The following is a 25,577-nucleotide window of genomic DNA, read 5'->3' as shown; positions in this document are numbered from 1 at the left end:
GGGGCACCCAGCACCGTTCCTCTGGGCCATACCCCTCCCAGTCTACCAGGTACTGATATCCCCTACCCCGCCGGCGGACATCCAGGAGGCGATTGACTGTGTAGACGGGGCCCCCCTCAATGAGACGGGGGGGTGGAGGGGGCACAGACGGAGGATTTAAGGGACTGGAGACAACGGGCTTGAGGAGAGAGACATGAAATACTGGGTGAATTCTCATGGAACGAGGCAGCTGAAGTTTGACCGACACCGGGTTGACGATGGAGATGATGGGATAAGGACCGACATATCTGGGGGAGAGCTTCCTACACTCGGTGCGGAGGGGGATGTCCTTGGTCGAAAGCCACACCAATTGACCAACACGGTAGTCCGGGGCTGGAACACGCCGTCGATTCGCCGATCTCCTGTTCTGTTCTGCTGTGCGAAGTAGAGCGGCCCGAGTCTCTCTCCACACGCGTCTACAACGACGGGCATTGCTTTGGACCGAAGGTACGGCAACCTCAACCTCCTGGCTGGGGAACAGGGGAGGCTGAAAACCCAAAGAGGCCTCAAATGGGGACAGCCCGGTGGCAGTAGATGTGTGGGAATTGTGGGCGTACTCGACCCACGGAAGGTGACGGCTCCATGACGAGGGATTGGTGGCGGTCACACACCTGAGGATGGCCTCGAGCTCCTGGTTCATCCTCTCAGTCTGGCCATTAGTCTGTGGGTGGAATCCTGAGGAGAGGCTGGCCGTGGCGCCGAGGGTGTGACAGAAGGCCTTCCACAACTGGGATGAAAACTGAGGACCGCGGTCCGAAACTATGTCCGCCGGGATGCCATGAAGCCTCACCACATGTAGAACTAGCAGATCGGCGGTTTCACGGGCCGATGGAAGCTTGGGCAGGGGAATTAAGTGAGCAGCCTTTGAAAACCGGTCCACAACCGTCAGAATGACGGTGTTGGTGTCAGATGGAGGGAAACCAGTAACGAAATCCACACCGATATGGGACCACGGGCGTTGGGGCACAGGAAGTGGTCTGAGTAACCCCACGGAAGGTCGATGCGAAGCCTTGTTGCGGGCGCACGTAGTGCAGGCCAGCACATACGAACGCGTATCCTCCTCGAGGGATGGCCACCAAAAGATGCGGCGGAGCCAGTTTATAGTTCGGCGGATGCCTGGGTGGCCCGAAAGACGGGACTCGTGGGCCCACCGCAGGACTTGGGAACGGGCGGCCTCAGGAACAAACAGGCGGTTCGGGGGACCTCCTCCGGGATCACGCTGGGTGTGCTGGGCCTCACGTACCACCCTCTCAATCTCCCAGGTAACTGCACCCAGCATGCACGAGGCGGGTAGGATGGTGTCGAGAGTAGAACCTCCCTCCTCCGGAGCAAACTGACGGGAGAGTGCGTCCGGCTTGGTGTTCTTGTGCCCTGGCCGGAAGGTGATGGTGAAGTTGAAGCGTGTGAAGAACAACGCCCAGCGGGCCTGGCGGGAATTGAGGCGTCTCGCCGAATGGATATATTCCAAATTATGGTGGTCGGTCCATACAATGAAGGGAAGCACCGATCCCTCCAGCCAGTGCCTCCACTCCTCCAAGGCTAACTTAACCGCCAACAGCTCGCGGTTGCCAACGTCATAATTCCTCTCCGCCGGGGACAATCTGCGGGAGAAGAAGGCACAAGGATGGAGCTTGGAGTCGGAAGCGGACCGCTGGGAAAGTACAGCTCCGACTCCGGTGTCCGAGGCGTCCACCTCGACGACAAACTGGCGGGTCTCGTCTGGGTGGACCAGGATCGGGGCCGAGACGAACCGATCCTTGAGGGCACGAAAAGCCCCATCGGCCTCTGGGGTCCATGAAAAACGGACCTTGGAAGAGGTGAGTCGTGTCAGTGGTTCTGCCGTTCGGCTGTAGTTCCGGATGAACCGACGATAGAAATTGGCGAACCCCAGAAACTGCTGAAGCTTCCTTCTTGAAGTGGGCACCGGCCACTCCGTTACTGCCTTAACCTTCTCGGGGTCCTTTCTCACCTGACCCTCCTCGATAAAGACCCCCAGGAACTGCACAGATGTAACGTGGAACTCACACTTCTCAGCCTTCACGAAGAGCTGATTCTCCAACAGCCGTTGCAAAACCAGGCGAACATGGTTGGTGTGCTCCTCGGGGTTCGGGGAGAAGATGAGAATGTCATCAATATACACAAACACAAAACGGTTTAAGAAGTCGCGGAGGACATCGTTCACCAAGGCCTGAAAGACGGCAGGGGCATTAGTTAGTCCAAACGGCATCACCAAATATTCAAAGTGTCCCAGGGGTGTGTTGAAGGCCGTCTTCCATTCGTCCCCCTCGCGAATTCGGACCAGGTGGTAAGCGTTGCGGAGATCCAGCTTGGTGAATATCTTGGCTCCAGCTAGGGATTCGAAAACAGAGGACATCAACGGCAACGGGTATTTATTCTTGATAGTGACTTGATTCAAACCTCTGTAGTCGATGCAGGGACGGAGGCTCTTATCCTTCTTCGAGACGAAGAAGAAACCCGCTCCCACAGGTGATGAAGAGGGGCGTATGATTCCAGCGGCGACCGAGTCCGTGATGTACCTCTCCATAGACTCACGTTCTGGCCGGGAGAGATTATATAACCGGCTCGAGGGAAGTGGAGCGCCCGGGAGCAGGTCAATGGCACAATCGTATGGACGATGAGGGGGAAGTGAAAGAGCCCGCTCCTTGCTGAACGCCTCTCCCAAATCCACATACTCCTGAGGCACTGCGACGAGGCCAGGACCGGTGTCAGGCCTGCTGGGAGGAATAACCTGACGGGGCAGCGCAGACCTGAGGCAGCGAGAATGACAGGCAGAACTCCAACCGGTGATCCTACCTCCAGCCCAATCAATCTGAGGATTGTGCTCCCTGAGCCAGGGAAGTCCCAGAACCAAGGGTGTCTGGGGGGACGGAAACGCATAGAACCGGGTACTCTGGCTGTGATTGCCAGACACATGCAGGGAAATTGGCTGAGTCCAGTGTGTTATCTCCGCCAGTGAACTACCATCCAATGCGCTTACCAGCAGAGTGCGCTCTAGCGCCTCCACAGGAATCCCTTGGCTCCTAATAAAGTCAGTGTCCAAAAAGTTCTGTTCAGCCCCGGAATCAATGAGGGCTGACAGGTGCACAGGGCCCGATGACAGCCTCAGGGTGACAGGAAATAATGACCGAGACTCAGAATGGGGAATTCTCCTTGACCCACTCGCCAGCACCCCCACTCCTACTGACGAGCTCTCTCTTTTGGCCGAGCGGAGCACACGGCCCTGCGGTGTCCCGACTCCCCGCAGTACAGGCAGCTTCCTGTGCGGAGGCGTCTCTCTCTCTCCTCCGGAGAGAGGTGAATCCGCCCGAGCTGCATCGGCTCCGGTTCCAACGGGGGAGGGACCGAGGAAGGAGAGCGGGCGCGCTCCTGGCTGTACCGTCCGACCGGGCTCGGAGGCTGAGAGCCGGGAGCGGAAGAAAACTGGCGCACCGGATTGGAAGGCCGGTAGTTCCTCTCCCGACGGCGCTCCCGAATACGGCTGTCCAGCCTGACTGTGAGAGCGATGAGCTCCTCTAAGGAATCCGGTTCGTCCCGGACGGCCAGTTCATCTCTCAGAAGCTCCGACAGACTGCAGCGGTATATCCCCTTCAATGCCTCATTCCCCCAACCCGACTCCGCCGCCAGAATCTGGAAATCCACGGAGTATTCTGCTGCGCTGGTGGACCCCTGGCGGAGACCGAGCAGGCGCTGTACAACGTCCCGGGTGTACACCGGGTGGTCGAATACGCTCTCGAAAGCCTCCTTGAAGCGCTCGTAGGAGACCCGAGCAGGGCGTCTGTGGAGCCATGCCTCAGCCCAGACCAGCGCCTTACCACGTAACAAACCCACCGTATATGCCACCTTCGCATTGTCCGAGGCGTACGTGCGGGGCTGCTGGGTGAAAACAAACCGACACTGGAGCATGAACCCTCGGTACTCCCCAGACGCGCCACCATAAGGCACAGGAGAGGGAACAAAGGACTCACGGGTGCAGGCGAACTCCTCGTCCTCCGGGACCGGCTCCGCGGCGGCGGGGCGGCGCAACGAGAGGTTGTGCAACATGCCTCCGATCTCCTCCATCTGGGAACCGATAGTACGCTGGGAGTTCAGTAAGTCCTGCAACACCTGCTGGTGTTGGCCGAGGAGAGCGCCCTGCGAGGCAACTGCCCCCTGCAGCTGATCTGCAGCAAGCGATGCTGCTGCGGCGGCTGGGTCCGTCATCATTGGTCGGGTTGTTCTGTTAGAAGGGGTGTGGTGTTGAGGACCCAAATGCACAGACGCAGCAGTTCAAGTTCCAAGGACGGACTTTATTGCGATAACACAAAACACAACGAATAGACAGACTAATACCAACGGTAATGTCCAGCGAACACAGGAGATCCACCTCCCTTGCTCCAGAGTCGGGAGGGCAACTCAACCGCTCTTGTGAAGGCTGCTCTTGAAGCACGCCGGACGGATTACGCTCCAGAGTCGGGAGGGCAACTCAACCGCTCTTGTGGTCAATGCTCTTGAAGCACGCCAGACTGATTCCGCTCCAGAGTCGGGAGGGCAACTCAACCGCTCTTGTGATCCACTCTCACCTGAAGAAGCAAACCAGACTGGAACTGGAACAACCCGACAAATGAGCCAGGTACGCAGTGGTCCCTAAATCACCTGCCGGTGATCAAGGCAATGCACAACAGCTGGGATGAATGAGAGGGGCGTGGCAGTGGGCGGAAACCGGGGGTGGAGACCCACGAGCAGACAGGGAACCCAACAGATGTTGGGCTATATAAAATAAACTGAATTGAATTGAATTAATTGTTTCCTGCTGTGTCAATCACCTGCCCCTTCCCTGTGTATTTAAACCCTGTTTGTCTTGTGTACGTCTTTGACGGTGTGTGTGTGTGTGTGTGTGTTGCCTGTCCGTTCCTCCATGTTCCTCCGTGTTCCTCCATGTTCCTCCGTGTTCCTCCATGTTCCTCCATGTTCCTCCGTGTTCCTCTGTGTTCCTCTGCGTGTAAGCTTGTTCAACCTTGGTCCGGCCGATTCCTGCTCCATGTCTTCAGTTGGCGGTCCGGCCAGCCCCCGTCCCGGCCTACGCCTCTGCGCCACTGCCAACCCCGGCTCCCCATGTCCTGCCGGGCCGCCGGGCGACCCCGGCTCCCTGTGACCTGCTGACCCCGGCTCGCAGTGTCCTGCCAGCGCCCCGGTTCCCTGTCCCCGCTGCCGCCTCGCAGCCGTTCCCTGTCGGTCCTCCTATCAGTGACCCCTGCTTTGTTGCAGACATACAGACATTACATACTCTGGTGTCAGAGAGGTGTATACAGGATGGACTTCCCAATCTGACACAGTATTTTAAATCAGTGTGACATGAAGAGGTTCAGTGAGGTTTAAATGCAGCACCTTCCTTCATGCTCATCTGGACTGTTTTCTTGAGCTCCTTTAATAATCATCCACCAGGGGTCATGAAAGTGTCTTTTCTTGAGGTTCAGAAGTCTACGTTCATCTCTATGAAGTTATAACCTCTCCTCCTGAGTCTTTAGTTTACTTACTCCAGTAGTTCATCTCAATGCAATGCTCTTCTTTAAGCCAATTGCTGTCGGGTTGGCCATCACCCCAATATTAGTAGTCGTCTTTAGAACGATCGGTCAAAATAATCCGTCATTACTCTGTAAACAAAAAACAAACAAAGGATGACCTGAGGATGACTACTGCACTAACATTCATACGGTCTGTGTTCTTCATCTCAACGTAATTATGATCAGATTAACAATCCACTGGTCAGCTGGTTTATGATGCTCCAGTGTGACTCGTATGTCTTTGCATTGTACATTCATGTAATGTGCTGTAACTGTGTTACGTTGTTCATTCTGGTCACATGACTTTGTGTGGCTTTGTAGTTGTTTTGTATCTATTTGGGGTCATGTTGTGTCTCTTTGTGGATATGTTGTAACTTTTTGTGTCTTTGTAGTTGTTTTGTATCTTTTTGTAGTCAGTTTGTGTCTCTTTGTGGATATTTTGTGTCCCTTTGTAGTACCTTTGTGTGTCTTTGTGGTTGTTTTGCCCTTTAATAGTTGTTGTGAGTCTCTGCCTGGTTGTTACGTGCCTCTTTGAGCCTCCGGTCTTGTATGATGATTTACAACAAGTATGTTAATTCATATGTGCTGCGCTACCAATCATAACCATCGCTATGTGAATAGCATAGCTGGACATTGTCTTTTATGAGACACTTTATCAATAAAAACATATTATTTTGCATATTGTCTTGCTTTTGTCCACTTTAATAAATGTTTCTATCTTAAAAAGAAGCACACTTCTCCTTTTTACTACGTTTCAATAGTTATGTTTCAAGTCAGTACTTTTAAAAAGAAATCTGATGAAAGTCATCATCAAACGTCTGATCAGCGGTCAGAAATCCAAAGATATTCACAAGACAGAAGTTGAATTAATAAACAAAAAATATCATATTTTTCCATAGTTTTGTTTTCCAATCCAGGGGTCTACTACACAAAAACTATATTTTTTTAATGCATTTTTTTGTGAGTAAATATGAAGCATGCATCACATGTAAGAACATCAATCACTCCTTTGTCACGAGGAAGCAGATCTAATAATACGGCATTGTTACCTTTAGACTACATCTCTTCACAGCTCTGAAACTAAAACTGTCAACAAGAAAATAATTGAGTGATAATGAAAAATCAATAATAAATTAAAATCAATAAGTATAATGTCCCACCTTAACTGAGTATACATGTACTTGTATACATCTGGCAAAGCATCACGTTATACTATACTGCACATTCTGCATAATGCATAAAGACTCATTGCGTTGATCAACCACAAGGTGGCGCCATTATTGTATTTATTGTTGGTCCAACGTGTTGTATCAGCAATTCCCTCTACACAGCTGAATGTAGGTCACTCAGTAGAAGTACTTCGAATGTTGTATTTAAGAAACACAAACAAATAGTATTTGTAATAAATTTGCTTGATGCCTTACATATTTGGTTTGGTGTCACTTTCAGAATTGTGGGGCTGAATTAAGAACATATTTAGTTTTGTTATTTCACTGTTAATCCAAAAAATGGGGAAATGTAGAATTACATTTTCAGTGAAATTATACTGTGTTTTTGTTGGATATCTATAATATAAAATACATATAAATATATTAACTTAAATTATGACAACATGTAGTACGTTTTATGTACTGTATTTATCATGTGTGTATATATGTTTATATACAGTATATATTATACATCGAATATAATACATTAGCACAATTAATTATTTATTTATAATATATATATATATATATATTGACTATTATACACTAACATAATTAATGATTTCTTTATAGTATATATATATATATATATATATATATATATATATATATTCTTTTGACATTTCACACACAAAAATCCCGATTTGTATCAAATAAATGGTGCTTTCCGTTAATCGTTATATATCGTTTTATATTTAAGGAGGCCCTCTACCGGAAGTGGCCGTTAGCTGTTCCCTCTCCTCCCCCCGGACCAGCAGACTGACGTTGGCTGTTCCCGCTCCTGCCCGCTCCTCCCCGCGGACTGCCAGACTAACGTCCGCTCGCGGGACTCCGGACTGCCGAGCTGGATCTCAGAGGCGACGGAGGAAGAACCGGAACCGAACAGGAGCCTCTTTTTTTTTTTTTTTTTTCCTTTTTTGTTTGTTTGTTTCAAACCGGAGGAAACACCGAGAGACGGAAACGAAACGGAATATAACGTTTTTCATTATTTTTTTTATATCTAAAAAAAATAAATAATTGTAAACGTAGCTAACGTCCAACGCTAACGCTAGCTGGAAGTTTACCGAGAGGAGGGAAGCTAACGGTAGTTTGATCAACTTAACACTTTTATTAACGGATGAATCACTCCAGCACAACCCGCTGGTCACCTCTAATAGCGCAAGTGTCGGTTCGAAGTGATTAAACCAGATATTGATAAGAAATGTCTACTTTTAAACGGAATAGAACACTAAGTTGGTCCGAAGCTAGCTGCTAGCTCGCTAGCTTAGCTCAGCTGGCTAGTAGCCGCCGCTAGCTAACTAGCTCGCTCACGTAAAACCCAAAGAACGCGATGCTACGTCACCACGCTCACCTGCCGTCACGTGCCGCCGCTGGAGAGGATGGACGTTTGTTTTTGACGCTTTCCCCCAAAAACCTAGACCAGCAGCTCGTTTAACGCGACCCCCATCCTCCCTGAGGCCTTTAGGAAACACTTTATATGCTTTTATATATTTATACCTCATTGGAGTTCAGATTCTGAGTATTGTTTTTACTCAAGGGACGTTTTCTGACGGCGTCGACGTTTTATGACGACATAAATCAACGTGGAGTGCAGCAGGACGGTTGAAAGGTGAGCTCGTGCATCCAGACAGTCACTTTTAGGTTTCATCACAACTTGTGAGGACAAACTATGCTAAAGACTTACGTGTTGTTGTTGTTGCACAATGCTAATTATGATCTCACAAGCTGCTCTTAATTGAGCCACAAGTTCATTTCATTCACATTTATTTAGCAGAGCCCAAAATCACAAACTGTCCTCACAGTTACAGTCTGGACACAGACATCCTCTGACCTTTGACCCTCACGTCAGGGACAGGAGACCACCTTTAAGGGGAGAGGAGACCATCTTTTAAGAGGGGAGAAAGCAACAGAGGAGGGTCCTCTATCAGGATGGACAGTAGATGTCATGTGACCAGAAGGACAGTAGATGTCACGTGACCAGAAATAACAACAACACATTCAATGCAAATGACTAATAATGCACATTATTCATATAATGAGATGAAGCAGTTGCAGCTACCACAAATAACAGCAGCAGTAGAATAATCATGATAATAAAAGCTGTAATGGTACTGGCACTACTACTACTACTACTACTACTACTACTAATGATAATAAAATCTGTAGTGGTACTGGCAATATCATCACTAAAAATGATAGCAGCAGCAGGTGTCTGGCAGGACCAGGGTCCAGATAAAACCAGCACCAGGGTCCAGCACCAGGGTCCAGATAAAACCAGCACCAGGGTCCAGATAAAACCAGCACCAGGGTCCAGCACCAGGGTCCAGATAAAACCAGCACCAGGGTCCAGATAAAACCAGGGTCCATGTAAACCTGTGTGGAGAGAAAGCACAGAGAGTTAGTAATGTGCATTGATGAACTATCTTTGTGTCATGTAAAGTAAACAACTTCTGTCATCTGTATTATTATGATCTGTGCTGAGGTCTGGACCACCAGCTGTGACTCCCTTGGGTGCTGTGTAACACCCCCTTGACCTTGATATTGCTGTTGCTTCTTATGAATTAGTTTGCCTCTGCAGAAAGTGTGTTTATCACCTGGAACACACATTTTTTCATCTTTAACTTGACTTTCTACGTATTCCAGTTGGTGACAATCAGCTGCTTCTGCTTTGTCTGCAAAGAAAGCTGATTAAATCACCTCAGAGCTGAACTCTAAACGTGTCTTACGTTTTATCTCCAATCTGTCACGAGGGCGGTGGGAGGGGGTCTGCTTTAGACCTTAACACCAGATTTAAGACTCCTACATGTACAGTTGGGCCTCAGTGTTTCTGACTGCTGTTGATCTTCATGTATTCAAATACATTAGTTCTGAAGGAAAGAATGGTTAACAGGGTTCTTACGGTCATGGAAAACCTGGAAAAGTCATGGAATGTTAAAATGGTTGTTTCCAGGCCTGGAAAAGTCCTGGGGGGAAAAAAAAAAATCCCAAAAGTTTAGTAAAAGTCATGTAAATGTGTTATATTCATGTGTTCATTTACGCTGAGTTTGAAATAATGAATATGCTTTTAAAAGAAAGACTCAAAATATAAGCAGGCATACATACAGGCATCTATATAAATGTTTATTCTTTTAATCAAACTATTGTCTCATTCATTTGTGTCATTTAAGGTTTACTGTATGCTTTGTATTCTCATTGTTAGTTTAAATACTACATTTACTCACTTTTTACTGTTTACACCCAGATTTCACTAAATGTCTGTCATGGACATTTGGTTTAAAGTCATGGAAAAATCATGAAACATTGGTCAGAATGTGTATGAACCCTGTTTTAACTTAGTTCCATTTGGTTCCCGACTTTTAACACTTTTACTGATGTTCAATAGTTTGGCTTTTGAGGAGAGTGAATGGAAGACATAGGTCTTAGAAGTAATACCGTCATTTTTCCAAGTCCAATAAACTTAAGCAATATAATTAGTAGATAACAGTGGCAACAGGTCTTTTTGGGGGATTTGAAATGAGAACTTTTTTGTTACAGAACTCCACTACATTTACGTAAAGAAGACGTGCCGACGCTGTAAATCCACTCAGCTCTTTGTAAAGAGTTTTCCGCGTCGCCTTCACATTGAATTGTCGCTCGTTTCCTTACGTATCGTCCGTCCGTCACAATTCTCACCGTTTCTTCTGCAGATGATGTGCGAGGTGATGCCCACCATCAGCGAGGCCGAGGGCGCCGGCCGGCGGGGCTCCGGCTCCCCGCTGCAGTCGGACTCCGAGGGCCACTTCGAGTCGCTGATGGTGTCCATGCTGGAGGAGAGGGATCGTCTGCTGGAGACGCTGAGGGAGTCGCAGGAGAACCTGGGTCTGACTCAGGGGAAACTGCACGAAGTCAGCCACGAACGGGACTCGCTGCAGCGGCAGCTGAACACGGCGTTACCTCAGGTGAGGGGGCGGGGCCGAGGAGCTGGCAGAAACACCTGTAACACGCTTTTCCCCTCGTTGAAGTAACCGCCGGTAGTCGACTGTAATCAAGGCGCCGTGACGAATCAGAAGACCGCTGAGACCCGGTCACCTAGCGGGCGTCTAGAACACTAACGTTACAAACAGTAAAACCATCACTAACGTCGGATATATTTCACCTGATATAATGTACCTGATAAATGTACTTCTCATCGAAATATATTATAATACAAGGCAAGTTGAAGTACTCTTCTTGTATTTTACCCTATAGAACTTCTCATCAAACCATAAACGGGTCTCATGGGGGGACCCTGGAAAAAAAAATCAAAATCGGGTGAAAAATTAGGGAATCGTTAATAAAACATGATTAGAAATAATGGAGCTATGAACTTGTTCTTTGGTCCACATGTTCCTGGGACATGTGAGTCTTGTCCTGTGAAAGAAAAGTCTCCTTCAATGTTAAAAGACATCGACATGTTTTCACCCTCTATCACTAACGTCAGGGGAAAATCACCCGAACACGTGAAGGTTGAAAAAAAACAGGGATCGGCGCAGAGACACGCCCACCTTCAATAAGACACGCCCACCTTCAATAAGACACGGCCATCGTCAATAAGACGAGTGAGTGAACGCTTCAAAAGATGTGCTGGCATTTCACATCATGAACGTTTGTAATGCGTTCGACGCCATAAAAGTACAAACGATGTGCATTGTAATCACATTTCAGTGGTAAAAGCCCAGTAGCACCCTTCCTGCACGCCTCCCGGCTCCGCTGACAGCCAAAGTGTCGATCCTTTGGCTCTTGCGGTCCTTTGGCTCCCACAGCGGAGAAAGCGATAGCAGCGTCTGGTTTTAGAGTTTTACGGCCGACTGATTGCAAGGTGCAATGAGGTGAAACGAGTCGAGGAGATGAATGAAGAGAAAGTGTTTTAGTTGAGTGATAACGGTTACTTCCTGTCCTAAAGCGGAGCTACAATGAGTACAGTAGTGCGATGTCACGGCTGTGCTTCTGTTTCTACGTAGCGTGGACCGGATCCTGATCCCGACCGTACCATCTGCTCGCAGGACTCGTGTTTCCACCCCTCTGTGGGCTTGTATTTTAAAACAAAAGGATCAGGTTTCCCGTTTTTAATGATGCATAAGCGGCTGGTAATCAGGTAGGCGCCCAGAGTGGCATGCTGGGTATTTTCAGTGTTTGTTTGACACGTTTTTAAGGGAGCGATCCCGGCTCAGCATATGACGGATGATGTGTCACCGGGCCGGCAGCAGAGAGGCTGCTGGGAAAAGTTCCTCAAGATAATCTTCACTATTGAACTTTAGCCATGTTTGAAGTGTAAAGTAAGAAGCTAACGGAACCACCACGGTCACATGACCTCGCCACTGAGCTGAAGGAGGACGTCTAGTCGTGTCCTCCAGATCCACCAGAGGGGCGTTCACTGACCTGTTTTCTACATCGTAAAACCATCTCTTCAGCTGCTGTTAAACAGACTTTGTGTCAGACCTCTAAATTAAAACACATAAAAAAGAACACATTGACTTGTGAGACGAGCGATCCGGATCCTTTTCAGGACTCGGGAGCCCGCCAAAAAACAACAAACGTATGTTAGCAGCGCTGATCTCCAACCAGTCAAATCATTCACTGAACCAGTCAATCAATTAATGTAAATCCAGTTAATCAATAACATAAAGGCTGTAATCCTTTAAAGCACTGAGGGAGAACATTCTCCACATGTTGGTTAAGGTTTTAATCACAACATGCTTTGTCTAAAGACCTTACGAGGTGCCATCCCATAAATCTGCTGTGTGTGTGTGTGTGTGTGCGTGTGCGTGTGTGTGTGTGTGCGTGCGTGCGTGCGCGCCCAAACCACTGCGATCCGTATCTGGAAGGCACGAAAATCCATCTGTTAAAGGAAAGAAGTCTCTTCATGTGATCTGGTGTCAACACACCAACGTTGATCGTAAATCCCCAGTCACTTAATTCCTCCTAATTGATTAATTACATTGTGACTTCACATTGGCTCTTTTCTGATCATTTAAAACGGAACACAGGAGATTTAAACATACGATTCGGCACCAAGCTTTTACAAAATGTGTTTGTTTGTTGTTTCCTTCCCTCGTTCTAGACTCTCCTGCGTCCTAGACGAGTGGTCTGGTGGGGAACATACGACCCAAAGGATCTTAGACCCAACGCCTGTTCACTGCTCAGACATTTACCAGTGAGCTGAAGGGGACTGGAGGGGAGGGAGGTGCATGTCCTCCTGGTTCCCTCCCTACCGCCCTCCCTCACTCCCTCCTGGTTCCTTCCCTCCCTCCTTCCTGGTTCCCTCCCTCCTTCTTGGTTCCTTCCCTCCCTCCTTCCTGATTCCCTCCTTCCTGATTCCCTCCCTCCTGGTTCCTCCCCTCCCTCCTTCCTGATTCCCTCCCTCCCTCCCTCCTGGTTCCTTCCCTCCCTCCCTCCTGGTTCAATCTCTCCCTTCTGGTTCCTTCCCTCTCTCCCTTCTGGTTCCTTCCCTCTCTCCCTTCTGGTTCCTTCCCTCTCTCCCTTCTGGTTCCTTCCCTCTCTCCCTCCTGGTTCCTTCCCTCTCTCCCTCCCTCCTGGTTCCTTCCCTCCCTCCTGGTTCCCTCCCTCCTGGTTCCCTCCCTCCTCCCTCCCGGTGAGAGTACCCTTCTCAGGAATGCACCAACATTCCTGGGCAGCTTGCTCACACGTCAACGGCTTCTTCAGACTTCACTAAACGCTGCTCGTTTGTTTTTCGCCGTCTTTGTCCCACCGGTGTGCAGCTCACCCTGGTGGGACCCTGGTGGGACCCTGGTGGGACCAGTTTGACTGTGCACGGAGAGATCTCTTCAGTCCGTCCAATTTTAGGACCCACATGTTGAGGCCAATTAAATTTCTGTGTCGGCCATGGCTTTTAATAGTTTTGCTTTGAAGTGTGTGTGTGTGTGTGTGTGTGTGTGTGTGTGTGTGTGTGTGTGTGTGTGTGTGTGTGTGTGTGTGTGTGTGTGTGTGTGTCAGTGACTCCAGCTGTTTGCTACCACTGCTGAAGCTTGTTGAGGCAGTAAAAAGAGAAAGAAGTTGTCGTAGTCGGCTAAACGTTTGCCACATTTTTCTGTCATTTTCTTTCGTCTGTTGCCACTCGAGGCCGCCGCTGTCCTCGACACCTCGCTTCGTAGGAACAGAAGAGGCCAATCGAAACCGCAAGCAGGTGACATCATCAACCAAAAGGTCCCTTATTTGTGGGATAATTAGTCAAATCCAGTGCGAGGAGGAGCAGGAGGGTCGTGGGCCGCTTGAGGACCTTTTCCACGTGGCGACGTGTTGGTTTGTGTGCGACGTCTCTGGAGGACTATTGTGCAATTTGATCCCTCGCTAAGTCCCGCCCCCATCGGACACAGACTGGCCTATCATAGCACAGCTCCGGCCGGGTTCGACAGCTGTCCGTCTCGGCGTCGTCGACTCTCAGACGCTCCTCTTCTTCAGGCCGGTTTCGTGGGTCTGGAGCTCGTCGTGGTTAAACGTTGCGTAGTGGTGATGCTCGTTACCGGAGAGGTTGAAGGGAGATAAACGTAATAAACATGTTGTATTAAACGGTGTTCTTTAAAATGTCTTCCGTCTCGCCAGGTGGTTCACTTTTACACTTTAGCTTCTACCTTTTTTTTATCTTTAAAAATCTGTTTTAATCCTGATGCATCCTTCCAACACACATTTTAGACCCCTTCACTTTTCTGTTTGCCCTAAAACCCGGATGCTCATGCCTCTGACCGCTTGACGGGACGTCCTGTCGCAGTGGTCCTTCTGTGTGGCGTTGACCTGCTAGAAACCGAAGCTAAAAGAGCCTCCAACAGCCTTCAACAAACGCTTGTTAAAGGGCTGTTGCTCCAGGTACCGGGAGAGGACATGCAACCCAAGAAGGTTTGAGTAACCGATACCCCTTTGGCCGCGGCCATGCCTCTAAAGCATCTGCCGAATGCTCGTTACGCAACGTACATATCCATCAGACACACAGCGGTTCATGCTGGAAGGCTTTTGATTGGCCAACGCGGTGCTTTGTCTGCACATCTTTATCAAAACTTAACCTCGTAACGGCTGTTTAGGAGATCCGGTTCCATGCAGGAAAGGAGTAGAACATCCGGGTGTCAGTCACTCGGTGTTCGGTCTTTGTTTGTGATGTCATTTAAAGAAACGAGTTCTATATTCTGGTCAGTGGCACAGCGGCGTGACGCCGGACAAAGAGAGGCTTGTTCCTCAGGGACGGAGTGTTGCCTTTTGCCAAGTGGGATCTGAACCAGGGTCCTTCCCCTCGGGCCTGAGGAACCCGCTGAGGAAGCGGAGTCAAATGATACCGCCTGAACCGATAGTTAAAAAAAAGAAAGCACAAAACCACGATTGACGACATTTAAAGAAAGGCTTGTTTATTGCCACAGCATTTTTTCTTCTTCTTTAAATTGAACAATATATTATCGGTTTAAAGTATACTATAAATATAAATGAATGCAAAACACTTGACGGACACATGCATCCGGTGCAACAGAACTCCACTCAGAAACTGTTGGAGTCTACAAACTCTGGTTTTCCATATTTGTACTCGACAGACGAGTGTCCCAGCCTAATAAAGAACCTGAAGCTGTGCTGGTGATGAACTCCATCTGGTTCTGCATGAAGCTGGGAAGAGACCCGTTAGATCGTCTTCATGTAACCTAAAACATTCGTAACCTTTGTAAGGTCCACATCACTTTGCAGGCTCTGTCCCGGGACCTCATGTAGAGTTGTCCTTGTCGGTAGTGACGGGCTCTACGGACGCTCTGCTTTGTAAGTTCCTCCCTGAACTGATCCACGCACTGAAAGGGAGAAACCTGCAGCTCCTTCACAATAAAAGCCTCTCAGTCACCGCAAAGAGATTTATGGGAGCGGATTAAAAATGTTTGGCCGATTCCAGAAACTATTTTTCAATAACTCTCAGACTAAATCTGCTAAGAATAAAGAGTTCTTGTTCCGCTTTGAGCCGCTCCCAGAATAAAGCAAGGAAGACGAGCTGTGGACAGACCGAGTCTCTGCTGAAGAGCAATGAATCATGAGAACTACCGGGCCGTCGTCGCCTCCACCAAACACGCAACATGGAGGAGTCAAAGGAACTCCAATTACCTCCGGCTCTGTGTGACGCTTTAATAATGAGTGACGAGCTCATGGGACAAGTTATTTCTGTTAAACATCTAAGGGGAAATGCTACAGGCTTTATCCAACGCTCACATTTCTGTTCTGCAAATGTATAAAGATGTGCACATATTTGATCAGATAGTGCCTCATTTGCATATTCAAACACAACATTTCATGAAACCTGTAACGCAAACAAAGACTGAAGTTTCAGGTGATTTAGCATTTCTTCCCTTTTTTAAACTAGAAAAACAACTAGACTCCCCAGGAGCCCAGTGATGATGATGTCTTTTTAAAGGGATGATGGTATCTGCTCGGCTCCAGCAGATTGTGTGTGTGTGTGTGTGTGTGTGTGTGTGTGTGTGTGTGTGTGTGTGTGTGTGTGTGGGGCAGTGAATAGCGGCCATTGTCGTGTCTAATTAGTTCCTGCGGGCGAGCCTCCTCCAGCAGAGCAGATGCCCTCTGCCCGGTGTCGCGTTTCGGCACGCGCCGTAAGCTTTTAAGAGCCGACGTCATGCCGGAGGAGGGACGCCTGCCGGGGTCCTCCTCCGCCCAAATACGGCACAAAGCGGCACGGTCTGGTGACGCAACGGCGCATTCCTCGGTGTTTAAGAATCCAATCCGGGTGCTGGACAAAATGCAAATCACTTAGACGAAGCTTCCTTCTTCGTGTTATTGGCGTAACGGCGGAGGTTTCCTCGTCTCCTTCCCTTCCTCCCTTCCTGCCTTGCAGGTTTTTGTGCAAAAAGAACCGGCTTCATGCATCAATGTCAGAATGTATGACCTCATCCTCCTCCTGCGCATACAGACTTAAACTACTTCCTGTAGTTTGGGTCTTTTGAACACCGCACTGCCTTTTGGGTCCTGAGCAGCTCACCTGCCAGGTGTGAAGTCCACTTCATTCACATTAGATCTCCTGGATCTTCATGTAAGCGTGAACAATTTAATCAGAGGCCTAAAGGCCTGTGGTCGTAGAATCCAGCGGAAAATCTAAAAGGAAACGCTGCGTCACTGTGTTCTGTTATAACGTTTACAAGGAAGGAAAGAAGTGTGACTCCAATGTTAATCATTATTATTATTATCATTATTATTATTATTATTATTATTATTATTATAATACAGAAATAACTCTTGGTGCCACGAGGGCAGATTCTTCACCAAGAGGCCGAAAAAACCCATCCCTGGAAAGCTTTTGTTTTGTGTGTCCCTGTGTGTTTTGGTACGCTGTTCCTTTAATAGGTTGGCACACATATTCGTGTGTACACACACACACACACACCTCTAATCCCCTCCCTGGTCTGGAGCTTACCGAGCAGCTCAGTCCACTCAGAACCAGCAGGTCGGTCCCTCGCTGAACCAACGGTCAGCTTTAACATCCACATAAACAAGCTTATGACTGCACTGTGTTCTAGTTATTACACTGTACTCACACACTAGTTATTACACTGTACTCACACACTAGTTATTACACTTATTAAACTGTATTCAACAACTTAACACGGCACATTGGAAGTCTTTACCTTCCTCAACCCTCTGAACCCCAAAGATGTTTCGGAGCGTTTTCTGTTCCCGTCATATTTCATTGTATCTGTAATATGAAGGTTCTGGTTCAGAACCGCCAGGAGTAGAAGTGGAGAACTAGAACACGAGTCTGTAGTCTTGAGTGCAGGTAACAGTTATGATGACATCAATCATGAACATGAAAAAAACGCACATTGAATTTGTCAAATATGAGTTAATGTTGGAAAAAGATGGCGCCTCCACGTCTCTCTCCTGAGGTTCAGATAGTTCCTCCTCTTGAGGTCACATGACTGCTGGTCTCAGGTGAATCAGTCATGACGTCATAGTTTCACTGAGGAGATCAGAGTTTAATGTTTTTAACACAATCTGATTAAAGTCAACTGTTTATTAGTGGAGAGATTTTAAATGAGACGCGAAGAGTAAAACGTTGGTGACGAAATATCACAATATTGAGCTCCGTCACACGTGATGTGTTCAAGGACCCGCAGAAAGACGGAAATCTGACAATAATGGCTTATATATTTTTATGGCTCATGAACAATGTAGTTTTGGGGTTCAGGGGGTTAAATGTGATTGAGAACTTTTTCAAAATATGATAACGGTCCAAGCGTTTTATTTTTCTACTTCCTATTTTAATTTAGCAGAGACGGTTTCCATTAATCAACATTTTAGTTTCCACCTCAGAGTAAATGTGCCAGAGAGCTCAGGCAGGTTATTACAATGTAGTGGCCCGATGTCATCAGCAAACAGATGCAGCACAATACTATAAATACTATACAATACTTAAATACATTTCTAAAAGAGCAGATATGTAAAAACAAATCGGTTATTAATAATAAGTAAGATTATCTAGAGTAACAAATAAAAGTGTGCGGCACAGGTAGACTTCTTTATCAAGGCTTTTTTATCCAGACAAGTCATACAAGTGACACACACACACACACACTCCCATGTTTCCTCTCATATGATATGTGTAAATGATGCATTCAGGGCCATAAATGGCGTTCAGAGGAGCAGAGAAATCTTACGGTCGCCGTACAACTGGACCTCAGCGTCGGCTCTGGAATGTAGGAAGTGAGCCGCTCTGTAATTACCCCGCTGGCCCCGCCCCCCGTTGCCTCTCATTGGCTGGCGAGAGAGCGCAGGCCAATGGAAAACTCCCCTTTTTCTTTTCTGTTTTTTTTTTTTGTGAGGTGGAATCTGTGCCAGTCGCTGGAAAAGCTCCGAGGCGAGAGAATGCTTGTGGTAGTGACTGAAAAGAACGATCGGTTCCAGCAACCCCCTCCACACACACACACACACACACACACACACACACACACTCAAACTCAGCAAGAAGGCCTCACCACTCACATGGTGCCTGTGCTTGTTTTTTGCAAGGCAAAAAAAAATCAGGATGGCACATTCTTTAGGTCCAACCATGCATGTAATCTCTAAAAGCAAGTGTGTGAGAGAATGTGTGTGTGTGAGGGAGAGTGTGTATGTGTGTGTGCACACAACTGCATTTGTTTGAGCAGACTTGTTCCTCGCGTCTTTCTCAGGTTCTCGTCAGCGTCGTCATGTTTCTCACGTGCTTTGAGGTGTTTTTGACGTTGCTGTCGTCCTCGTGACCAAGGCCGTGTTAAAGTGGCAATCGTGTTGTGGACGTCCCAGGAAGCTAAACGCCGTCTTCTCCGGGTTCATAACACCAGAATACACACTTTACCTGTAATTTAATATAAAAATAACTTGATAAAGATGCAGATTTGTAAAAAGTCTGATCTCGTGTTTTGTTGGTTCTTTTCTCAAGACGCCAAACGGACAACTTTTAAAACTCCTGTTTTCTGAATGGAGTTTGGCTCGATCAATGCTATGCTAAGCTAACGTTGTTAGCGGCTGCATCGACACTCAAAATAACGCCACATGGGTGTAAATACGGCGGCTAGCTATCGTTTGTACCGCATATGGATTCTACACATATTTTCTACGTGTGTGTGTGTGTGGCCTCCTCCAGCGATGGACAAAGACTCATAGACATTTATTTAGATTAAAAAATTACCAGGTCTGAATGATTAACTCCGTTAGAAAGTCAGACAGAATATCCGTGCCGGCGGTTTTAAGGTTGTAGCTGTGTGATCGTTCAACAACGTTCATGATACAAGTTGTGTGTTATGCTGTCGAGACTTGGTTCTTGTCCTCTGTTTTAAGCCTCAACTTCCTCTTTGTGAGGATCGAGTGATATATATATATATATATATATATATTTATTGATTGTATGTATTCTTGTAACTTTAAGCTTTCTGCAAGCTATGAAGTTAAAGGTTTTTTTGTCGAGGAACTATTGTGCGACATACAAATGAAACGATCGCCTGGCGGAACCTTTTTCTTGATGATTCTTTCCAAGATACAGGTGAAGGAACGGCCGGTGATGTTTATCACCAGCTCTTGTCAGATAAAAGAGTTAAACTTTAAGCACAACAGTCCATCAGTCGTCATCTCTCTTGTTTGTGCGTTTCTCTTCTAGGAGTTCGCGGCGCTGACGAAGGAGGTGAACATCTGCCGGGAGCAGCTTCTGGAGAAGGAGGAGGAGATCGCAGAGCTAAAGGCGGAGAGGAACAACACACGGGTTAGTGTGACGCATGCACACACACACACACACACACACACACACACACACACACACACACACACACACACACACACACACACACCGCTCTCAATCCTTTAACTGCAACAAGTGTCGCAGTGAACCGTTGTGTCTGTTCTGGCTCTCGCTGGTCGTCATAACACGACGTGACAAATCTGTTTCTGTCCTGTAACACAAACGAGTGTCACACGTTGAGTGTCGCAACTGTGAGTGTCACAGTTGCTCAAACACGGAATGTATTTACACCACCGGCGACGCGCTCCCTCACCGAGGAGCAGCCGCTCGCTCTATGAACACGTTATTAGACGTTGAAGCGGACACAACATGATTAATCGGGGTACACACACACACACACACACACACACACACACACACACACACACACACACACACACACACACACACAAAGAGCGTCCGCTTCCGCCTGCTGACGTGTTTTGGGAGACGTTCAAGGTTCAGTAAAAAAAGGTTGGGCATTTCTAGTCGCAGCAGATCTGATGCTACGGGTCACTTGACTCATTTTGAGTGATTAAAAGGGCTGTGAAACTTTTTTACACACATAAAAGTAACCTCACAAGGTTTTCTGTATTATGACACTTTAAATTATTCAAATAGCCCTTTTGGTTGAAGAGACTTTTAGTTTGGGTGTGACCACCTTCCAATTTTAGGAAAACAGGTCTTGCTTTCTAAAAGGTTAAAGTCGTCGAAATCTTGTTAGGTTCTTTGGACAAGAAGGGTTATAAACCCTCTGTGGTGGTCTTCTTGTTGGGTTCTCTGGATGGGTTGTCTGGACAAGAAGACCACCACCGAGGGTTAGAAACCCTCCGTGATGGTTCTACCCCCCGTTCGTGGTCTTAGTGACGGTTCTACCCCTCGTTCGTGGTCTTAGTGACGGTTCTACCCCTCGTTCGTGGTCTTAGTGATGGGTTCTCCCCCTCGTTCGTGGCCTTATTGACGGTTCTACCCCTCGTTCGTGGTCTTAGTGACGGTTCTACCCCTCGTTCGTGGTCTTAGTGACAGTTCTACCCCTCGTTTGTGGTCTTAGTGACGGTTCTACCCCTCGTTCGTGGTCTTAGTGATGGGTTCTACCCCTCGTTCGTGGTCTTAGTGATGGGTTCTACCCCTCGTTCGTGGTCTTAGTGATGGGTTCTACGCCTCGTTCGTGGTCTTAGTGATGGGTTCTACCCCTCGTTCGTGGTCTTAGTGACGGTTCTACCCCTCGTTCGTGGTCTTAGTGACGGTTCTACCCCTCGTTCGTGGTCTTAGTGACGGTTCTACCCCTCGTTCGTGGTCTAAGTGACGGTTCCACCCCTCGTTCGTGGTCTAAGTGACGGTTCCACCCCTCGTTCGTGGTCTTAGTGACGGTTCCACCCCTCGTTCGTGGTCTTAGTGACGGTTCCACCCCTCGTTCGTGGTCTTAGTGACGGGTTCTACCCCTCGTTCGTGGTCTTAGTGATGGGTTCTACCCCTCGTTCGTGGTCTTAGTGATGGGTTCTACCCCTCGTTCGTGGTCTTAGTGACGGTTCTACCCCGCGTTCGCGGTCTTAGTTATGGGTTTTACCCCTCGTTCGCGGTCTTAGTTATGGGTTCTACCCCTCGTTCGTGGTCTTAGTGACGGTTCTACCCCTCGTTCGTGGTCTTAGTGACGGTTCTACCCCTCGTTCGTGGTCTTAGTGACGGTTCTACCCCTCGTTCGTGGTCTTAGTGACGGTTCTACCCCTCGTTCGTGGTCTTAGTGACGGTTCCACCCCGTGTTCGTGGTCTTAGTGACGGTTCTACCCCTCGTTCGTGGTCTTAGTGACGGTTCTACCCCTCGTTCGTGGTCTTAGTGACGGTTCCACCCCTCGTTCGTGGTCTTAGTGACGGTTCTACCCCTCGTTCGTGGTCTTAGTGACGGTTCCACCCCGTGTTCGTGGTCTTAGTGACGGTTCTACCCCTCGTTCGTGGTCTTAGTGACGGTTCTACCCCTCGTTCGTGGTCTTAGTGACGGTTCTACCCCTCGTTCGCGGTCTTAGTGACGGTTCTACCCCTCGTTCGTGGTCTTAGTGACGGTTCTACCCCTCGTTCGTGGTCTTAGTGACGGTTCTACCCCTCGTTCGTGGTCTTAGTGACGGTTCCACCCCGCGTTCGTGGTCTTAGTTATGGGTTCTACCCCTCGTTCGTGGTCTTAGTGGCGGTTCTACCCCTCGTTCGTGGTCTTAGTGACGGTTCTACCCCTCGTTCGTGGTCTTAGTGACGGTTCTACCCCTCGTTCGTGGTCTTAGTGGCGGTTCTACCCCTCGTTCGTGGTCTTAGTGGCGGTTCTACCCCGCGTTCGTGGTCTTAGTTATGGGTTCTACCCCTCGTTCGTGGTCTTAGTGACGGTTCTACCCCTCGTTCGTGGTCTTAGTGACGGTTCCACCCCTCGTTCGTGGTCTTAGTGACGGTTCTACCCTTCGTTCGTGGTCTTAGTGACGGTTCTACCCTTCGTTCGTGGTCTTAGTGACGGTTCTACCCTTTGTTCGTGGTCTTAGTGACGGTTCTACCCTTCGTTCGTGGTCTTAGTGACGGTTCTACCCCTCGGTCGTGGTCTTAGTGACGGTTCTACCCCTCGTTCGTGGTCTTAGTGACGGTTCTACCCCTCGCTCGTGGTCTTAGTGACGGTTCTACCCCTCGTTCGTGGTCTTAGTGACGGTTCTACCCCTCGCTCGTGGTCTTAGTGACGGTTCTACCCCTCGCTCGTGGTCTTCGTGACGGGTTCTGTCCGGTCTTCTCTTGCAGCTCCTGCTGGAGCACCTGGAGTGCCTGGTGTCTCGCCACGAGCGCAGCCTGAGGATGACGGTGGTGAAGAGGCAGGCTCAGTCCCCAGCGGGGGTCTCCAGTGAAGTGGAGGTCCTCAAGGCCCTCAAGTCCCTGTTCGAGCACCACAAGGCCCTGGACGAGAAGGTGTGTGTGTGTGTGTGTGTGTGTGCGCGTGCGTGTGTGTGTGCGCGTGCGTGCGTGCGTGCGTGTGTGTGTGCGCGTGCGTGCGTGTGTGCGTGCGTGCAAACAGAGCCCTGAAGGTGTGTCCTGGTTCTCAGGTGAGGGAGCGACTCCGCGTGGCCTTGGAAAGATGCAGCGCTCTGGAGGAGCAACTCACCCTCACACACAAAGAAGTAAGGAACCACTGAACTCCTCTAATGCTGTCCAACAGGTAAACACACCATAATGCTGTCCAACAGGTAAACACACCATAATGCTGTCCAACAGGTAAACACACCATAATGCTGTCCAACAGGTAAACACACCATAATGCTGTCCAACAGGTAAACGCATCATAATGCTGTCCAACAGGTAAACACACCATAATGCTGTCTAACAGGTAAACGCATCATAATGCTGTCCAACAGGTAAACATATTCATAGCGTGGACTAGGAACCCCTGAAGACGCTGACATGGTCTTTATTCTATACTGGGAGCATTACTGGTGCTCCTCCTCTGTAGATGTTAACATGTTGAACAGGGTTTATTGACGCTGTCGGTCTCTGTGACTCTAAAGAGAAGAGCGACCTCGCTGGTGGAGAGCAGTGACCGTGACTGATGGAGGGCTGAATGACGCGCTCCTCTTTCTTTTTTTTAATGTTTCTGTGCCGACACAAACAGATCTGTCAAAGCTAGAATGTCAGAGTTCAAAGGATCATTTTTCTTTATCTCATACGAGATGCAGAGACTTTAACACCAGGAGACCTTTTACCAACGTTCCTCCTGACCCGTTTTTTAAAGACGACGACTCCTGTTCTGAACACACGCACGCACGCACGCACATTAGTGCTAAGAGGTCTCCGGTCCACTGTGGATTGAATGGGATTGAGATTGACAAAAGAGCCAGAGGATCTTTTGGAAGTGTCCTAGATTTCCCCTCTGCTTCATGCGGCAGTCATCTTTTGTTCCTGGGAATCAGCCGGGGACCACACACACATGTATGTATATATATATATATATATATATATATATATATATATATATATATATATATATATATGTATGTATATATATATATATATATATATATATATATATATATATATATATATATATATAGAGGCAGCTTTTTGCACTTTTTTTCCTACCGTTTGTGCATTTTGGCTGAGATTATATCTCTGCAGCATTTTCATAGGAGTTTGCAACCAGAGTAGTTGTGGTTTGAACACACACACACACACACACACACTCTCCTTGCTCTAGTGAAATGGAAAAAGAAAACAACCCAAGTGATAAAAGGAGTCTAACTCCTTCAGTGCTCTTGGTTAAAGTGGTGAACCAGATGGTTGTTGAGTTAGCATTTGTGTTATCGAGTTAGCATGGGTGTTAGCGTGCGTGCGTGTTAGCATGTGTGTGAGCGAGTGACTCCGGCAGGCGTTAACGAAGTGCTGTTTCCTCTAGCTGGTGTACCTCAGGGAGCAGAGCGGCCAGAAGAGAGGGCTGGCGGATGGAACCAGCGAGGTCAACCACAACTCTGAAAACACGCCCAGCACTAATGGCAAGGTGAGGTGACTCCTGAGTGTGTGTGTGTGTGAAAGCTAAGCGTGTGTGTCTGAGACGTGTTTAACGGCTGTTCAGTTCATGACATTAAATCCTAACTCAGGATGAATTATGTGTTAAATATAACGCAGCAGTGTGAACCTTCATCAAGGGCAGTCACGGTCTTTTGTGTGTCAGAAGGAAACATGTGCCATAAACACACCTTATAACACACACACCAGAACCAACACTACCTCTTTAGTCCACAGGGGGCACCAGAACCAACACTACCTCTTTAGTCCACAGGGGGCACCAGAACCAACACTACCTCTTTAGTCCACAGGGGGCACCAGAACCAACACTGCCTCTTTAGTCCACAAGGGGCGCCAGAACCAACACTACCTCTTTAGTCCACAAGGGGCGCCAGAACCAACACTACCTCTTTAGTCCACAGGGGGTGCCAGAACCAACACTACCTCTTTAGTCCACAGGGGGCGCCAGAACCAACACTACCTCTTTAGTCCACAGGGGGCGCCAGAACCAACACTACCTCTTCAGTCCACAGGGGGCGACAAACACAAGATTAATATTTTAAAAAGTTCCTTTTCAGTCCCTTTTTAAACGGCACTTCATTACATTGATCGGTCTCACTTGTAGTTGATGTTTTAACCGACTGGATCACTATGAAGCGTCTTCAGTCATCTGCCTCCATTTGTTTAAAGAAGGTTCGATGTTATCTAACAAAACAGCCCTAAAGCGCTCCGTTCTCTCTCCTCAGCGGTCGTCGGACGGCTCCCTGAGCCAGGAGGAGGAGTCGGGTCCGGGCTTCGGGAAGGCCGGCGAGCTGCAGGAGGTGGTGGACCGCCAGACGGCCGACCTGGGCCAGAGCAAGGAGCGCATGTTGGCCATGGTGTCGCGCATCAACAAGCTGGAGGAGGAATTGGACGCGGGCCGGAAGGACCTCGTCAAGTCCGAAGACGTGAACACACGGCTCCAGAGGGACCTGAGGGAGGTAAAGAGGGAGCACCTTAAAA

The 25,577-nt window shown here is 48.3% G+C and overlaps 1 protein-coding gene across 1 annotated transcript in view; it reads left to right on the top strand.

The window, feature by feature from the left end:
- Positions 1 to 10,494: 10,494 nt before the first annotated feature.
- ppfia1 (PTPRF interacting protein alpha 1) overlaps positions 10,495 to 25,577 on the top strand; it is a gene marked incomplete at its 5' end in the record, with an annotated part of 37,266 nt that continues 22,183 nt past the window's right edge. Inside the window, 6 exons of the mRNA XM_079230842.1 lie at positions 10,495 to 10,746; positions 19,941 to 20,042; positions 22,824 to 22,988; positions 23,123 to 23,197; positions 24,466 to 24,567; positions 25,322 to 25,555. Coding sequence (XP_079086968.1) covers positions 10,495 to 10,746; positions 19,941 to 20,042; positions 22,824 to 22,988; positions 23,123 to 23,197; positions 24,466 to 24,567; positions 25,322 to 25,555 — 930 coding nt within the window. The remainder of the gene's footprint in view (positions 10,747 to 19,940; positions 20,043 to 22,823; positions 22,989 to 23,122; positions 23,198 to 24,465; positions 24,568 to 25,321; positions 25,556 to 25,577) is intronic.

The sequence above is a fragment of the Taurulus bubalis genome (genome assembly GCF_910589615.1).
Source record: "Taurulus bubalis genome assembly, chromosome: 15".
Lineage (NCBI taxonomy): Eukaryota > Metazoa > Chordata > Actinopteri > Perciformes > Cottidae > Taurulus > Taurulus bubalis.
This window is presented reverse-complemented; position numbering and strand designations above follow the sequence as displayed.